Source organism: Dipodomys merriami, unplaced genomic scaffold (assembly GCF_024711535.1).
Source record: "Dipodomys merriami isolate MVZ:Mamm:240054 unplaced genomic scaffold, mDipMer1.0.p SCAF_198, whole genome shotgun sequence".
Lineage (NCBI taxonomy): Eukaryota > Metazoa > Chordata > Mammalia > Rodentia > Heteromyidae > Dipodomys > Dipodomys merriami.
In genome coordinates, this window is record NW_027203359.1 from 307461 (window position 1) to 324402 (window position 16942).

Consider the following 16942-nt stretch of genomic DNA (forward strand, 5'->3'; position numbering starts at 1 on the left):
CCATGTGCAGAGAAAGCTTTTTATCCCTCTACTATACAAAAGTGAGGGCCAAGCATGGAGGTACATGTTTGTAATCCCAGCTACTTAGGAAGTGGAGATAGGAGGATGGTGATCTGAGGCTGTCACAGGTAAATGATAAGAGCCTATTTGAAAAACAAACTGAAAGCAAAAGAAGGACTGTATGTAGCTTGAGTGGTAGAGGACTTAGCAAGAGCAAGACCTTGAATTTAATCTCCAATACCATAACCAATAATTAACAATATAGTTATAGTGTATGTAATAATATAATAATTATTATGTATGCTATAAATATACATTGTTATATTCTATAATTGTTAATTATATATTATATAATTATAGGTAGTTATTACATTAATAATAACTATGGGGGGCTGGGGAGGTGGCTCAGTGGTAGAGCGCTTGCCTTGCATGCCTGAGGCCCTGGGTTCGATTCCTCAGCACCACATAAGCAAAAAAAAAAACAAAACAAAAAACCTATGATGATGATGATAGTAGGAGGTTCTGACCACTAATACTACCAAAATGATTAGCATGCAGTTTGACAGTAGGGTGATTATTGGGGCATATCAAGTTTGATATGCAATTTTTAACTAAAGGAATTTTTTATTTGTAGAGACATGACTCACTGTCCAGTATACCTAGTAGTTCTTCTTCAAGAAAAAACTCTCAAGGCAGTAACAGAAGCCTAGGTAAGAAATCAATAATCCCATTTTTATAATAAGAGAATTATTTCTACTCAGTAGTAATTAAAAAATTTATTATGTAAAAAGTGATATAAATTACACAATTATATCTATATTGGTGGTATTAACAGCACGTGCATAGTCTGTTTAGATTATCCATTTCTCAGTGTTCAGACATGAGTGACTCTTTTTAAAAAATGAAGCATTAAATATCCTTTGTTTATTTTAAAGTATATGAATGAACTTCCAGAATCATGTGGTTTTAAGGCCTTATAAATGTTATTTGGGAAGCTTTTTTAGAGTTTTAACTTAAATTCTTCACCCTACATCTGCTTATATTTTTAAGCCATGTACCTTGTATACTGTATTTTATCCATGTCACTTCAATAAAAACATAGAAATGTGTTTTTGTTTATTAAATTGAGAACTTTAAAAAATAATTGTTACATTTTTTCAACAGTGCTCTTAAAATTGGGTTGTATCAAAGGTTAATTGGGTCAAGGGATTGATTATTGAAATCTTTGTCTTTTCACATTCAGATACAATTACTCTATCAGGAGATGAAAGAGATGTTGGGAGATTGAATGTGAGATTGTTTTATAATTCTTCAGTAGATCAGATCTGGATCACAGTTCTCCAGGTAAATTGGAATAGTTAACACCAACCCTTATTGCAAAATTGAGTCTTTACTCCTGTAAATAGCTCTTGTTGCCCTCTTTTGGGGAAAGAGCCCTTCCCCAGAAGAACTGACATCAAAATTTAAGAAGGTAGTTGCATCTAAGAAAACAAATCTGTGGTATGGGTGATGTTTTAACTTTAAGAAGGAAATTGAGTAAATCTATAATGCTTGATGTCAAAAATATTTCAATGTAGATGAAGTACATGAATGTACATGAACTCTTACAATTAAAATAGCTAAAAGTTAGTTTGAAAACTTGCCTAATGTCTTTAACTCAAATCAAATATTAGTATTTGCCAGTGTCTTTTGTAAAATTTAAACTTTACTTTAAAATTTTCAGTGTAGGGATTTATGCTGGCCTGCTAGTTATGGAGATGCTCCCACCATCTGTGTAAAAGGAGTTCTAACATTGTCCAAGCCAGTGCATTTCAAGTCCTTGGCTAAGGAGGCTTCCAATGTAAGTGGCTGTTTGTATTTGAGTTTCTTTTCTGCTTTCCTCATGTATTGGATTTATCTGTGTAAAGCATAAAAGTGAAAAAAAAAAGGTTTTATTTAGGGAAACTAAAAATGATGTACTTTTGCTTTTATGCAGTTCTTGCTTTTTTTAAAATTTTTTTATTGTAAAGATACTGTACAGAGGGTTACAGTTACATGAGCAAGGTAATGAGTACACTTCCTATTGAGCATTGTTACCCCCTCCATTGTTTTCCCCCTACCATCCCTTCTCTCCCTACCAGTTCTTGCTTTTTAAAGATAATTTTGCAACCTCCCTCCAAATTTAATATTTTATTGTTTACTATTAAGGTGTATTTAAAATTTTGAATCACTAGAACATATATAAAGAATATTACCAGTAACTAAGAAGCCTATTATTCTTGTATAAAAAGAAAAAAAATGGCTGGATGCCATTCCAGTGGCATCTCCTAGCTACTCAGGAGACTGAGATCTGAGGATCACAGTTCAAAGCCAGCCCAGGCAGGAAGGTCCATGAGACTCTCATCTCCAATTAACCACCAAAAAGTGGAACTTTGGTTCAAGTGGTAGAGCTCTAACCCTGAGCACAAAAGCTCAGGGACAGTGCCCAGGCCCTGAGCTCAAGCCCCAAGACTGGCACAAAAAGGAAAAGAAAAAAAGTCTGCATTTTCATCTTCTCTTGCCCCTAATGCACTTGGGCTTTAAAAATAATTATACACTTGAAATTAATCTCTTTTAAGTTCTTCCAGTTATTATAATTGGAGGACTTAAAATCCTGAGTTTTATTTTATCCATTCTTGTTTTCACATAAATTTAAATAGATGTTTATTGTTGCCCTTTGGTATGTGCAAATAAAAAGGTATGTTGTAAAAGAACATATTGTTTTAAAATGAACAAATTTTTTTTTTTGGTGGTAAGGTGGGGGGGGGGGGGGAAGCTCTGGTCAGGGGGCCTGAACTCTGAGCCTGGGCGCTGTCCCTCAGCTCTTCAGCTCAAGGCTAGCACTCTACCACTTGAGCCACAGCGCCACTTCCGGCTTTTTTCTTTTTGCTTATGTGGTGCTGAGGAATCGAACCCAGAGCCTCAGGCATGCAAGGCAAGCGCTCTACCACTGAGCCACCTTCCCAGCCCAAAATGAACAGATTTGAATAATAAACATGAAAAAATTGCTCTCACTTTAACATAGAAACACAAGTTCAGATTACATAAGGTACTTTCTCTTCTTTTCCATGTTAGAATTAGGAAATATTTTATAAATATAGAGCTTACAAGTTTCTGGAAAATTTTTTGATATACACATCAAACCCATAAAATACTTTTTGTTGCTGTTACTTTTTTTTGCTGGTCCAGGGGCTTGAACTCTGGGCCTGAGCTTCTTTTGCTCAGGGCTAGCATTCTACCACTTGAACCATAGCGCCACTTCTGGCTTTTTCTGAATAGTTTATTGGAGATAAGAGTCTCACAGACTTTCCTGCAGAGGCTGGCTTCAAACTGCAATTGTCAGATCTCAGCATCCTGAGTAGCTAGGACTATAGACATGAGCCACTGCCACCCAGCTTAATATTTGTTGGTTTTTAAATTTTATTATTTTTATACTATGTGAAAACATAGTAATTCTACTTGGATTCTGCTCCATGGAAATAATCTAGAATGCAAATAGGAACATATATAAAATATTCTTGGTAGTTTTGTTCACAATGGAAAAGTTGAAAACAATTTAACCTCTCACAGAGGACTGATTGGGAGATCTGATGGTGTATATATATGTATTCATTTGCTAGAGTTCCTGTAAAAATAGAACTATACTTTTTTTTTCAAACAAAGAAATTTTGGGCTGAGGTTGTAGCTCAGTGATATGGTACTTACCTATCATCTGTGAACCCCTGGTTTTAATTCCCATACTAGAAGAAGAGGAAAGGACAGAAATACATCTTTCACAGTTTCAGAAGTCTAAAATTGAGGTGTTAACAGTGTTGGTTCCATGCCTGTCTCCTGTGTTTATGACAACCAATAATTCTTGGCACTCCTCATTTCTTGGCTTGTATAAACCTAACTCTAGTCTCTTCTTCCATCTTTCCATGGCCTTCTTCCTAGTCTTTTCTCTTCACATAGTCATCTTCTTACAAAGACACTAATAAGAGATCTGCCCTGTTCCAGTATTAACTTGGGCACCCTTATCCTCAGTGATCCTGTTTCCAAGGGAGCTCACATTCTGAGGAGTTAGAAGCTAAGACTTCAGCATGTCTTTTTGGAAATATGACTCTATGTGATGGAACACTAAGCAGCTATGAATTCTTCCTATTTAGGGAGAACTTTTAAGGAATTGGAAAAATGCTGTTAATAAATGGAAAACGGTAAAAAAATCAAAATTGTGTATCAGAATCTTGCTTTATGAAAATACATATCATAGAAAGACTAGGTAGAATTAAATTTTAACTCTGGTTAAAATCTGAACACTCAAGTATAAACACTTTGTGAATTTAAGCATTTTTACTTTTTGATTTTCAAATAAAACTAAGGTAACAGGGAAAGTTAGGAATAAATGTTATTAATGTTAAAACCTGTTAAAAATTCTTTTTATTTTTCAAACAAATGTGAAAAATCTGCAGTAAAGTACATTTGCTTAATCTATAAGATTTTAACATGTTTATGTGTTGTACTGGTATGGTCATATAATCTTCAGGGTTTAAAAGAAAAAGCTTACTGTATGGGAGACAATTGTGACTGTGCAGACATGAGCATTTATAAGAGTGAAAATTTAGGCCCAGTAGCCAAAATAATTGGCCATTTACATTTTCTTTTCAGAAAGAGGCACTAAAGTTTGAAAGAAAGAAGTACATAGCAGAGTCTAGTATTCTTTATAATGAAAGAAATAATTCTAGGCTTTTTGTGTGACTGTTAGATGCTAGATACCAAGTGCTCCGCATTTGAAATTAGCACACATTATTCTCATCAAGTATTCTCATTAACTGTTGAAAAATCATGGTGAATAACAGGAAAGATAACTTAGAACCAAAATGAAAAAGTAGACTTATTTTCAAAAAGAGAAAACATTCTGATAAGCCTGGTGTTGAGATTAATCTGAATTCCTAAATAATTGTAAGATTAAATTGTGATGTTAAAGAAGGTAGTATTCAGGATAACTATGGAAAAAGAAGTAATAGACATTGTTTTTATTTACATTAAAAATATATTTGTTGTTTTTGTGAAAAAGACTAGGTATTCTTTTCCTGAATTAAAAAATACTATTTTATAATGGCAAACATACATTTTATGTTTTCTTGTTTCTTTTTAAGGTTATTGAATTTATGGAAACTTTTGTATTTTCTATTAAACTACAAAATTTGCAAACTGTGAGACTGGTATTTAAGATTCAAACCCAGACTCCCAGAAAGAAAACCATTGGAGAATGTTCCCTATCACTCAGAACTCTTAGTACACAGGAAATGGATTACTGTTTGGATATTATACCACCTTCAAAGATTTCTGTAAGTGATAATAGTCTGCAGTGTCATAACTACTTCCTATTTAAGAATGGTTTAATATATAGATTCTTGTTTGTTGGAAAATAACTGGAAAATTATGGACTATTAGAGGATTAGAAAAGTGCCTGGCTAGAATGGAAGTTTTTACAGCTAATGTTTTTAGTGAAAAATATAAATTAATATATATATATATATGTTGTGTGTGTTCTATATGGTTTTTTTGTTTTGTTTTGCCAGTCATGGGGCTTGAACTTGGGGCCTGAGCACGGTCCATGTCAAGGCTAGTGCTCTACTACTTTGAACCACAGCACTACTTATGGTTTTCTGGTAGTCAGTTGGAGATAATCTCATGGACTTTCTTGTCCAGGCTGACTTTGAACCCTGATCCTCAGATCTCAGCTTCCTGAGTAACTAAGATTACAAGCATAAGCCACTGGCACCCAGCTAAATTGAATTTTGTTCTATATATTTCATTATTTTTTGATACCTGATACTTGCTTCTTTCAGCTAACCAGCCAAGCATTGTTATTAAAGTATTTAGAGGGCTGGGAAGGTGGCTCAGTGGTAGACCGCTTGCCTTGCATGCATGAGGCCCTGAGTTCGATTCCTCAGCACCACATAAGCAAAAAGAAAAAAAGCTGGAAGTGGCGCTGTAGCTCAAGTGGTAGAGTGCTAGCCTTGAGCTGAAGAGCTGAGGGACAGCACCCAGGCCCAGAGTTCAGGCCCCACAACTGGACCCAAAAAATAAAAAAATAAAATATTTAGAAATCCCTAATGGTTGATAACATGTGTCATGATGACATTTATAGATGTCAATTACAATTTTTATATGATCAAACATAAATGTGCTTTTTGAATTATATAGGATTCATTATACCTCTTCCAGTAATATTTAGGATGACTTGAAATGCTCTTAACCCTGGGGATCACCTGGGAACCCAACCCAATAAAATTAAGATTTCTTGTAATTTCTTGTAGTTTTCAAAAGCTTTTCAGATGATTCTAATGTGTAATCTAGTTTAAGAACCACCAAATTGGTGGAGAAATTGGAGACTTAAAAACAAAAACAAAAAAAAACACTAAAAATTACTATATCTGGTCAGAAGAGTTGAACTTTGTGTGTGTGTATATATTTGGTTTTTTGCCAGATGAAGGGCTTGAACTCAAGGCCTGAGCTGTCCCTGAGCTTTTGCTCAAGGCTAGCTCTGTACTACCTGAGCCACAGTTTCATTTCCAACTTTTTAGTAGTTAATTGGAGATGAGAGTCTCAAAGACTTTCCTGAATTCAGCAGAAGTGAAGATATTTTCTGAGAAATGGAAACATAAATGGAGACTTTACATGAGTGATTATAGCCAGATTTCATCTGACATTTTAATCTGTCAGAAGTCTTATAAGCAACCTGTATATCTACTGAATGCCAGTTATGAGGGATACAAGATTGATATCTTGAAAGAAGAACATTTGGACTTTTCTGAACCAGTGAATATATGTTACTAAATGTTGATGTTTTATATTATTGGCTAAGGCATATGCATTGTTTCATGTGAGAAAGTAGATATTCTAATTGAAGGAACATTGAAGTAACTACACTTATATACCCATCAACAGTGACAGCTGTTCACCGTGAATATTGATTTAGAGCTAATACTTTTTCTCAATAGAATTCTTGACTCGACCAATAGTGATGTGTTTGCTTCAGAGCTTAAATTTTTGCGTTGAATGATATGAAAGAGGCCAAGTTTGCCTGAAGAAATAGCTGACCTTTATAAGGATTTACCTAATGGCTGACTCATTGCTAAGTGACTTAAGTCTGTGCTCTGTCATCCCTGATATGGAGCACTTGTCTGAGTCCTTCCAGCTTGTCGTTAAAGAGTCACATCTGTCTCTAGGGTCAGCTCTCTGAACTCTGCCGTGCAGTATCACCCTAAAGAGAGCCTCTCAAGCACGACCAGATGATGTTTTTCTTTAATTACGCTTCATATTTCTCTCCCTTCTCTCTTTCTCCCTCCCTTCTCTCTCTTCTCTCCTCTCTTCTTTCTCTCTTTTCTCTCCTTTCTCCTCTCTTCTCTCAGATCTCTGCCTTTTAAGTAGCTAGGATTATAGATGTAGGCCACCAATGCCTGGCAAAATATTTCATTTTTAATAATCCTCGGAAAGCTAATGAAGTTTTCTTCCCAAAATGAGGCATGATTCAGGAGCAGAAATCATATCTTCTGCCTTCCTCACTTTTGTGCTCATTAAATGCAGTAAATATATATTTGCCCTTTGGAATTTTTAAGTTTTAAGTGATTATGAAATTAAAACTGGGTATATGTGTTGGTACATGCCTGTACTCCCAGCACTTAGAGGTTAATGTAAGAGGACTGTGGGTTCAAGGTTGGCTTGCATTACATAGGAAGACCCTGTCTTAGAAAACAAAACGAGGGGCTAGAAGCTTGGCTCAATAGTAGAGCACCTGTCCTAGTAAGTACAAGGCCCTGTGTTCAAACCTTAGTACAAAATTATTTTTTTTAAAGATACAAAGCCAGGTGCCAGTGGCTCATGCCTATAATCCTAGCTACTCAGGAGGCTGAGATATGAAGATTCTGGTTCAAAGCCAGCCTGGGCAGGAAAGTCCATGAGACTCTTATCTCTAATTTAAAGAAACAAAAACAAAAACTAGAAAACTGACAGTGGCACTGTGGCTCAAGTGGTAGAGCGCTCACCTTGAGCTGAAGAGTGCAGTGACAGCACCCAAGCCCAGAGTTCAGGCCCCACAACCGACAAATAAATAAGTAAAAATAAAAAAGATACAGTGTGATGACACACAGCTATGGTCTCAGCTACTTAGGAGAGAAATAGGAAGATTACAGTATGAGGCCAACCAATACAAAGTGAGCAAGACCCTACCTGAAAAACAAATTAAAAACCCTATTACTGCCAAAAAGAGAAAAGAAACCTACTTCGAGTAGTTTTTAATTATTTGAATTAATGTCCTGGAACATAAAGTAGATTTGTAAAATAATTTTGGAAAGTAGAAAGATGGTGGCAAACCATTACCAAAGGTTGCTTTGTTTTGTAAGAGTGAACCGTACCAATTATTAACAATAAGGAAAATTTGCCATTGTTAGGTCTTTTTATAAGTGTTTAAGCATGGGTATAAAATAATAGCAAAAAACCATAAAGCTATGGTTTTAACTGTGTTTTGTACAAAATAAATATCTTTTTTAATATCTCGATTTAAATGCCAAAGGCTTTGTTGCCTAAGCTGGCCTCAAATTCTCAAGCTTCCTACCCACACAGAAAATTTTCCTTTTTTTGGTGAGCAAAGATTTTACTTTATATATGGCTATCAAATAGTTGATAAGTAAAGTTACTCATCCACTCTAATTTAGATTAAGCATCAACTCACTTACTAGAAGTCAGCCTTTCTTTTATCATCATTTTATACTTTTCCAAGAAGGCATCAACCCAACAGTTCAGATTTACATATTAATCCATTTTTCATTATCTATCTTTTGATTTTTGTCTTTATAATTTATAGGTTTTATTATCTTTAAGTAGTGGTACAAAGGGGTTTCAACTCAACATATGAATTTATTCATCCAATGCACCTTGATCAATGTCTTTCCTCTCATCATCCCCCCTTTTCTGGATTTCTTGCAGTATGTCAGTGTTAAAAGAGAATCATGTTTTAAGAAAATTCCCAGGCTTCAATGGCACATATACAGAAAAGTTTGTTTTGTTTGCTTTGTGGTTGTTTACCAATAAACCAATTATTGCAGAATACAGGACAATTATCAAATACAGAATAAACCTTTTTGTAAAATGTCAATAAGCTAGCTATTCTTTAACTTAATTGGAATCAGTACTAGCAAAAACTTTGGGGTCTATCTGTGCCAATTCCTGGGAAGAGTTGTAATGTTATGTCCTTGTTTTATTCCCATTCTTACTCCTTAGTGTATGAACAATAATGTTTTTGTTTTTGGACAGTTTTTGTTCTCTTGTTTTTACTCCAAGGATCTTAAAATCCACTTAAGTAGGATTCTTTGTGTTGTATTTCACAAACATCATCAGTTTTATTTTGCTGTTGATAAGTAATACTAAATAGTATGTTTTAATGTTTTCCCTTGCCTCCTTCATTTTTCTGTTTGCCTCAGGTTTTCTTTGACACTTTCCTCATTATTTACTGCCTACTCACCTTGACAAGCCTCCCTCTTGCCAGCTTTCTTTGGCTTGTTTCCATTTAGAAGAGTAACTCAACTCAATCCACAATTGTGCTTATGTAATAATACTCTTTGTCTTCTAACTTTGGTAGAATCTTCCCTAATTTCTAAAATTATAAAATATAACTCCTATCTATAGCTCTTTTGACATGTTTTGTGTTGTTAAAAATAAATGAGCTGAGTGCCAGTGGCTCATTCTTGTAATCCTAACTACTCAGGAGGCTAAGATCTAGAGGGAGGTTCAAAGCCAGATAAACAAGAAAACCCATGAGATTCTTATCTCCAGTTAACTACCCAAAAGCTGGAAACGGTGCTGTGGCTCAAGGTGGTAGAGCTTTAGCCTTGAACACAAAAGCCTTAGGGACAGTGCCCAGGCCCTGAGTTCAAGCCTCAGTACTGGTGTGTGTGTGTGTGCGCTCATGCGTGCGCGCGCACACACACACACACACACACACACACACACACAGAGTAATTGAGTAAAGTGCTAATGGCTCACACGTACTACTCAGGAGGCTGAGATCTTAGGATGACAGTTCAGTCAGCCCACACTTAGAACAGAAAAGTTCATGAAACTCTTATTTTCAATTAACCACCAAATAGCCACAAGTGGAGCCGTGGCTCAAGTGGTGGATCCTCACTGTGAACAGAAAAGCTAAGGAACAGTATCCAGGCCCTGAGTTTAAGCCCCAGTACCAGCAACAATAAAAAGAAGTGGTCTAGAGTCATGGCTCAAGTTGTAGAGCATCTGTAGAGCAAGTATGAAGCCATAAATTCAGTACCCAGTACTGTAATAATATGATGATTCAATTTTTTATCAACAATTAATCCTTTTGAAAGTTTGTTGGTTTTTTGGGGGGAAATGGACCATTTCTTCAGTAATACTGCTTAGAAATTTAATTTTTTTCAGTTGTCTTTCGTTGTCATCGATTTTGAAGTTCAATATATTAAGTATTTTCAAAATCTACACAATTGAATTTATTTGTAGAATCTGTTATTTATATTTATAACCTTTACATAGATGTACAGCTTTCAGTGTCAACAGAAATAGCAATACTTTGAAATTTTTTAACTGTTGTCCTTTATCTTTGAATTTTTGAAATATACTTAAACTTTATTATGAAGTACCGAATGATACTTTTTTATGAGTTGCAGGTGTGCCATGCGGAACTTGAATTGGGAACTTGTTTTCAGGCAATAAACAGTAGGATTCAGCTACAAATTCTTGAGGCGCAGTACCTTCCAAGCTCATCAACACCTCTGACTTTGAGTAAGTATATCTATCAGTCATTCAAATCTCATGTAGTGAGGTACAATTGGAAAAGAGTCAAGAGACCAGTGGATTAAGGTCTGTGCCTTTAACAGAAGTAAATCAGGGATTGGGATACTTCGGCTGACTAGGCCTGATTCACTTGGCCACTCTTAGAGGTGAAGTCTGAGGTTCTACTCAAGGCCTAAGAGGGAATAAAATGTGCTCCTTTTTCTCATGTTGGCACTTTTTAGTGTACATCTTAGGTTTAAAGTATTTTTCTCATTACCAATTATTTTTTATTCTGTCGCTAATAGTGGGGAAGAATATCCATCTCTACCAAAGTTACAATGATTTAGGAAGGTTTCCAAGGAATTGCTTATTAAACAATTATTAACTGTTTGGAAACCACAAAAAATGAAAATGGCTCCATTTTCCTACCAAAAGAAAGAAACTGTCTGAAAGCAGGCAAACACGGTGATGTCCACTATACCTGGAAAGATTAGCATTCAACTCAAGAAGTTGAACAACAAACACAAGGAAAGTAAAAGTCAAGTTTTAAAGAGAAAGTAGAGATTGATAAATGTGGAGACAAGACCAAAGATATAATAAAATCAAAAGCTTTTTTTCTATGAAAGGACCATTAAAATAGATATGTAACATACACCTTTTGTGTATTTCATTGTAAATGAAATTTTACAAATCAAAATACTTTGTTTTACAGGTTTTTTTGTGAAGGTGGGAATGTTTAGCTCAGGAGAATTGATTTATAAGAAGAAGACACGCTTGCTGAAGGCATCCAGTGGGAGAGTGAAGTGGGGAGAAAGTATGATTTTCCCACTCATACAGACTGAAAAAGAAATTGTTTTTCTCATTAAGCTTTATAGTCGAAGCTCTGTAAGAAGAAAACATTTTGTAGGCCAGGTTAGTAGTGGGGGGATTATCTTTATTTTCTGCTTGTAGTTTTTTTTTATGCATGTAAGCAGTTGGTTAAGTAAAAAGGAATACAATATAAAACTATTAAATAAAGTAAGATTCTTCAGCCTCACATAAAATTCAGTGCAAAAATTCTTGTCAGGTATTTTTTGTTTTAGCTTTTGTATGAGTAGTTTAAGTTTCTGAGCTACCAGGCTGATTTTTAAACCTGTGTGTTCAACTTTACCAACCAAGATAAGTTTTTTTCTGCAGGCACTGTCTCATTCTTTGTGGAAGGAGGAACATTGTATATTTAAATCTAATTTCACATTTACTTGATTCTGTTTCACCTTCCACTTAATGCTTACCACGAGCACTTTTTATGTGTCATTGAGTGACTTATATTAAATCCCTAGAAAACATCAGTTTTTCATAGTGATTTAATAGTCTCTAGATAGTTACTACTGTGGTCTATATTGGTTGATTTAAAAGGTTGGTGGGTTTTGTTTTTGCTTGTACTGGGGTTGGAACTCGGTGTGTCACATTCACTCAGTTTGCTTGCTCAGCTTTTGCCCTACCAGGTGAGCCACACCTTCAGCTCAGCTTTTTGCTGGTTATTTTGGAGATAGAGTCTTACAAGCTTTTTTGCTCAGGGTGGCTTTGCATCTCAACCCTCCAGATCTCAGCCTCCTGAGTTGCTAAGGTTACAGTAATGAGAAATGAGCCACTGTTGTCCAGCATTTTTTTTTGGTCAGTTGTGAGACTTGAACTCAGGACCTAGACGCTGTCCCTGAGCTTTTTTGCACAAGGTTAGTAGTGTCCTACCACTTTAAGCCACAGAGCCACTTCCAGTTTTCTGGTGATTAATTGGAGGTAAGAGTCTCATGGACTTTCTTGCCTGATCTGGCTTTGAACCATGATCCCCAGATCTTAACCTCCAGAGCAGCTAGAATTATAGGTGTGAGCCACTAGCACCCAACTTTGCCAAGCACCTTTTTATCTTCATCTTAAATTACAATTATTTGTGCCACATTTTAATCACATGTATTCTATTGGTATAAAAGTCCTACCTAAGCAAGATGTAACAGTCTATATGAAGCATCAAATTATGTGTATGAATTCTCAAAAATTGAGCCAAGTGCTAGTGGCTCATGCCTGTAATCCTAGCTACTCAAGAGGTTGAGATCTGAGGATTGTGGTTCAAAGCCAGCACAGGCAGGAAAGTTTCTGAGACTCATATCTCTAGTAAACTACCAGAAAACTGGAAGTGGCACCATGGCTGAAATGGTAGAGCACTAGCCTTGAGCTGAAGAGCTGAGGGTAGCACACAGACCCAGGTTCAAGCCCCAGTACCGACAAAAAAAAAAAAAGATCAATTCTGACTTCTTTATATAATTTATCAAAAATATTCAATCTTACAATTTTGTTTCTTCATTAATTTGTATTTGGAAAAGAGTTTGAATTCAAGAATTCAAGTAACATTCTAGACAGCTATGAGGCCTATGAAGTCAATTTAATTAAAGTTGTCTGTATTATCAACTATCATGTACAAAGAGTAGGAAATTTACTTTGAGAATTTTTTTGTTTTGTTTTTGTTTTTGGGTACGGTCGTGGGGCCTGAACTCTGGGCCTAGGCGCTGTCCCTCAGCTCTTCAGCTCAAGGCTAGCACTCTACCACTTGAGTCACAGCGCCACTTCCGGCTTTTTTCTTTTTTGCTTATGTGGTGCTGAGGAATCAAACCCAGGGCCTCAAGCATGCAAGGCAAGTGCTCTACCACTGAGCCACCTTCCCAGCCCTACTTTGAGAATTTTTAGGATAACAGTTGTAAAAAGTTCTTTCTGATCACCTGCTCACTATAGCTTCTATAGTCTCAGGTGTCACCATGATGGCAAATCATATGTGGACTTAAGTTGTCCCCCTCTACCAACTAAAACACTTAACATTACCTAATGTTTTATATATTGTACGATATTATTTAAGGAAAGTTTCTTTATGAAAGTTAAAAATGCTTTAATACCAATGATCTACTCCAATTGTTTGACTTGGAATAATTAGAAACTGAGTCGCAGAAAAGTTAATTCCAAGGTAACAGCATTGTTACGCTAGAGCCAGGGTGAGGATGAAGTTTTTTTTATCCTTGTCCACCTTGTGTGCATGATATACAGCCATTGTGACAGCTTGCATTGGCATCACACTTAGTTTTCCCAAGTTCATTTACATTATATAAAGTTACTTAAGTGATAGACACACTATGAGCTGGGCCAATAGTCAAGCCAATATGCCCAGCTTCTTCTGTTAAAAAAAAACAAAACATCTTGACTTTTCTGCCCAGGAATGATCCGGATCTGTATTTCAGATGCAGCCTCCTATGAAGCTTGGCTGACTGGTTGAAAAGGGGTCTTGTGAACTTTTATGCCCAGCCTGGCCTCAAGCCACAATCCTTCCATTCTCAGCTTCCCAAGTAGTACTCCAGAGTAACTCACTAGTGCCCAGTTCTCAATTTGAATTCCTTTTTTATTTTTATTATTTTAATTTTTGGCAGTACTGGTAGAACTCAGGACCTCATGTTTAGATTCTTAAAAGGTAGTTAGATCATATAAAAGTTATCAGAATGACTAAATAGGCTGAATGTTTTAACATTTCAATGTCAAAGGAAATTATACCAATTTTTAGAAAACTAGAAAAACATTTAAAATTACATAAACCAAACTTTACAATATCTTTTATCAGTAATTAACTGTTTGAATGTAGTTATCATGATTATGCCACATGAAATGATGATACTATTCCTTTTCAGATCTGGATAAGTGAAGACAGTAACAACATGGAAGCAGTGAAACAATGGAAAGAAACAATTACAAATCCAGAAAAGGTTGTTGTCAAGTGGCACAAATTAAATCCGTCTTGAAGACTTCACACATTAATTTGGTGAAGAAGCAACTTCATATTCATTTAGAAGATTTATGATTTCCATTTTGCTAGAATTCATAATTAATTTGATCAGATATCCAAGGAGAGGAAATGCTTTAAAATGGTGCCAACATAGACAATAAAATGAGAAGGTAGTATCAGTAGGATATTAAACATTTTATGAAGTCATGAAAATATCCACAATGGATAGGTATTTCTAGATGGTTTTTGCTTTGTTTCTTTTGCTTAAATTTTCAAAATGTAGTATATCAAATCCCTATCAGTGCCATTAAGCATTTAGAAAACTTCACCACTATTTTTTTTTGCTAGGCACATTGACTGGATTTTGGTTCCACTGTTGACATCTTCCTGCAAAATGAACCATTTTAACCATTTTTTTATATTTGGGGAAAGTTTGTACCCTGTGTTTATAACTTCTTTCTCATAAGATATATACTTTAGTTTTATATACACTGCTTCAAGAAATTTCAGACAATTTTTAGAAACTTTAACATTTTTTACAAGAATAATGGAAGTGTATTTAGACCCAGAATATGTACATTTTCTTGATTCCCTCCTTCAGTTATGATACAGTTCATCCTAGTTGGTAATTTAAATTGAAATTTTAACATTGTATGAATTTTTTTTTTTTTTTTTTGTCTGTTGTAGGGCTTGAACTCTGGGCCTGGGCGCTGTCCCTCAGCTCTTCAGTTCAAGGCTAGTGCTCTACCACTTGAGCCACAATGCCACTTCCGGTTTTCTAGTGGTTTATTGGAGATAAGGCTCATGGACTTTTCTGCCCTGGCTGGCTTTGAACCGTGATTCTCAGATCTCATCCTCCTGAGTAGCTAGGATTACAGGCATGAGCCACTAGCACCCAGATTATGAAAATTGTTTTTAAAATATACATTAATTGTCCTTTAATCCATGTTAGAATGTTTTTCCAATTTTCTTTTTTTTTTTTTTTTTTGGTCGGTCGTGGGGCTTGAACTCTGGGCCTGGCCGCTGTCCCTCAGCTCTTCAGCTCAAGGCAAGCGCTCTACCACTTGAGCTACAGCGCCACTTCCAGTTTTCTGGTGGTTTATTGGAGATAGGAGTCTCACGGTTTCCCTGCCCGGGCTGGCTTTGAACTGCGATCCTCAGATCTCAGCCTCCTGAGTAGCTAGGATTACAGGCGTGAGCCACCAGCGCCCAGCTTATGTTTTTCCAATTTTCATAACTACATGTTAATGAAAATAAATATTTTTGATTGCAGGTTTCTTTCAGTTACTTATTAGAACTCAGACTGTGAGGATAAATGCAGCTGTGTTGGCCATAAAACAGCTTTAAGGAAAAACAAAACCCATTATTTACAATCTTGGAATATTTGACTTTATTTTTGCTGAAAAGTAGAACATATTCTCTGGGGGCTCTTTTAGGGGGGGTTGTTTGTTTTTGGTGGTGGTTGTGTTACTGGAGTTTGAATTTAAGGCCTTGTACATGTTAGCAGTCTAGCACTTGACACATATCTTCTGTTTTTCACAGTTTGTACAGGGTGGGGAGGGTTTGTTTGTTGTTATTGTTTGTGGGGCTTGAACTCTGGGCCTGGGCACTGTCCCTCAGCTCTTCAGCTCAAGGCTAGCCCTCTACCATCTGAGCCACAGTGCCACTTCCAGCTTCCTGTGGTTAATTGGAGATAAGGGTCTCATAGACTTTTCTGCCCGCACTGGCTTTGAACCATGATCCTCAGATCTCACCCCCTGTCTTCCTGTTGGGATCACAGGTGCAAACCACTCCATCAAACTTTCCTCCATGTAGATGAGGTCTCTTAGACTTCTGCACAGGCATGCCTTGAGAATTAGGAGGTCCCATTCCAGCCTCCCATGTAGCTAGGATTATAAGGTGGAAGCCACCAGCATCTGGCTTTATATTTCTTTCTTTGCCGTTTTATCCCATTCCAAGAGATGTATGGTGATATTTACCTTGCTGTATCCTAAGCATTTCTTTTTCATCCTAGTCCCCATGTTCACTGTATTTCATTAAAATCTTTCTGAAACAATACTTGGTTCTTTAGCTATTATTTTTTTCAAGCTACAAAATGTACATATTTTACATCCCATTTATTTCTACTGCCTAGATTTTATGGTACTGGTACTGGTACTGTTGATAAGTATTCTCTGCCTCTGTATTTTGAAATAGTTAGGTCAGTAATCGTGACACTGGAATGGAATTCCTATACATCCCCCATAAGCACAGCTTCCTGCACTGTCTGCATCCTGCCCAGAATAGCATGCTTGTTGCAATCCATGAACTTATACTGGCAGGTAATCATTACTCAAAGTC

At 36.1% G+C, this 16942-nt stretch overlaps 1 protein-coding gene across 3 annotated transcripts in view; it reads left to right on the top strand.

Annotated features, from left to right (window-relative positions):
• Window positions 1-16658, top strand: part of LOC138831482 (tandem C2 domains nuclear protein) — a 38046-nt gene extending 21388 nt beyond the window's left edge. For all 3 annotated transcript variants that reach the window (XM_070028540.1, XM_070028542.1, XM_070028541.1), the window contains exons 8-14: window positions 635-710; window positions 1244-1344; window positions 1724-1840; window positions 5154-5345; window positions 10701-10815; window positions 11519-11718; window positions 14508-16658. In XM_070028540.1, coding sequence (XP_069884641.1) covers window positions 635-710; window positions 1244-1344; window positions 1724-1840; window positions 5154-5345; window positions 10701-10815; window positions 11519-11718; window positions 14508-14618 — 912 coding nt within the window. In that variant the 3' untranslated portion in view covers window positions 14619-16658. The remainder of the gene's footprint in view (window positions 1-634; window positions 711-1243; window positions 1345-1723; window positions 1841-5153; window positions 5346-10700; window positions 10816-11518; window positions 11719-14507) is intronic.
• Window positions 16659-16942: the final 284 nt, after the last annotated feature.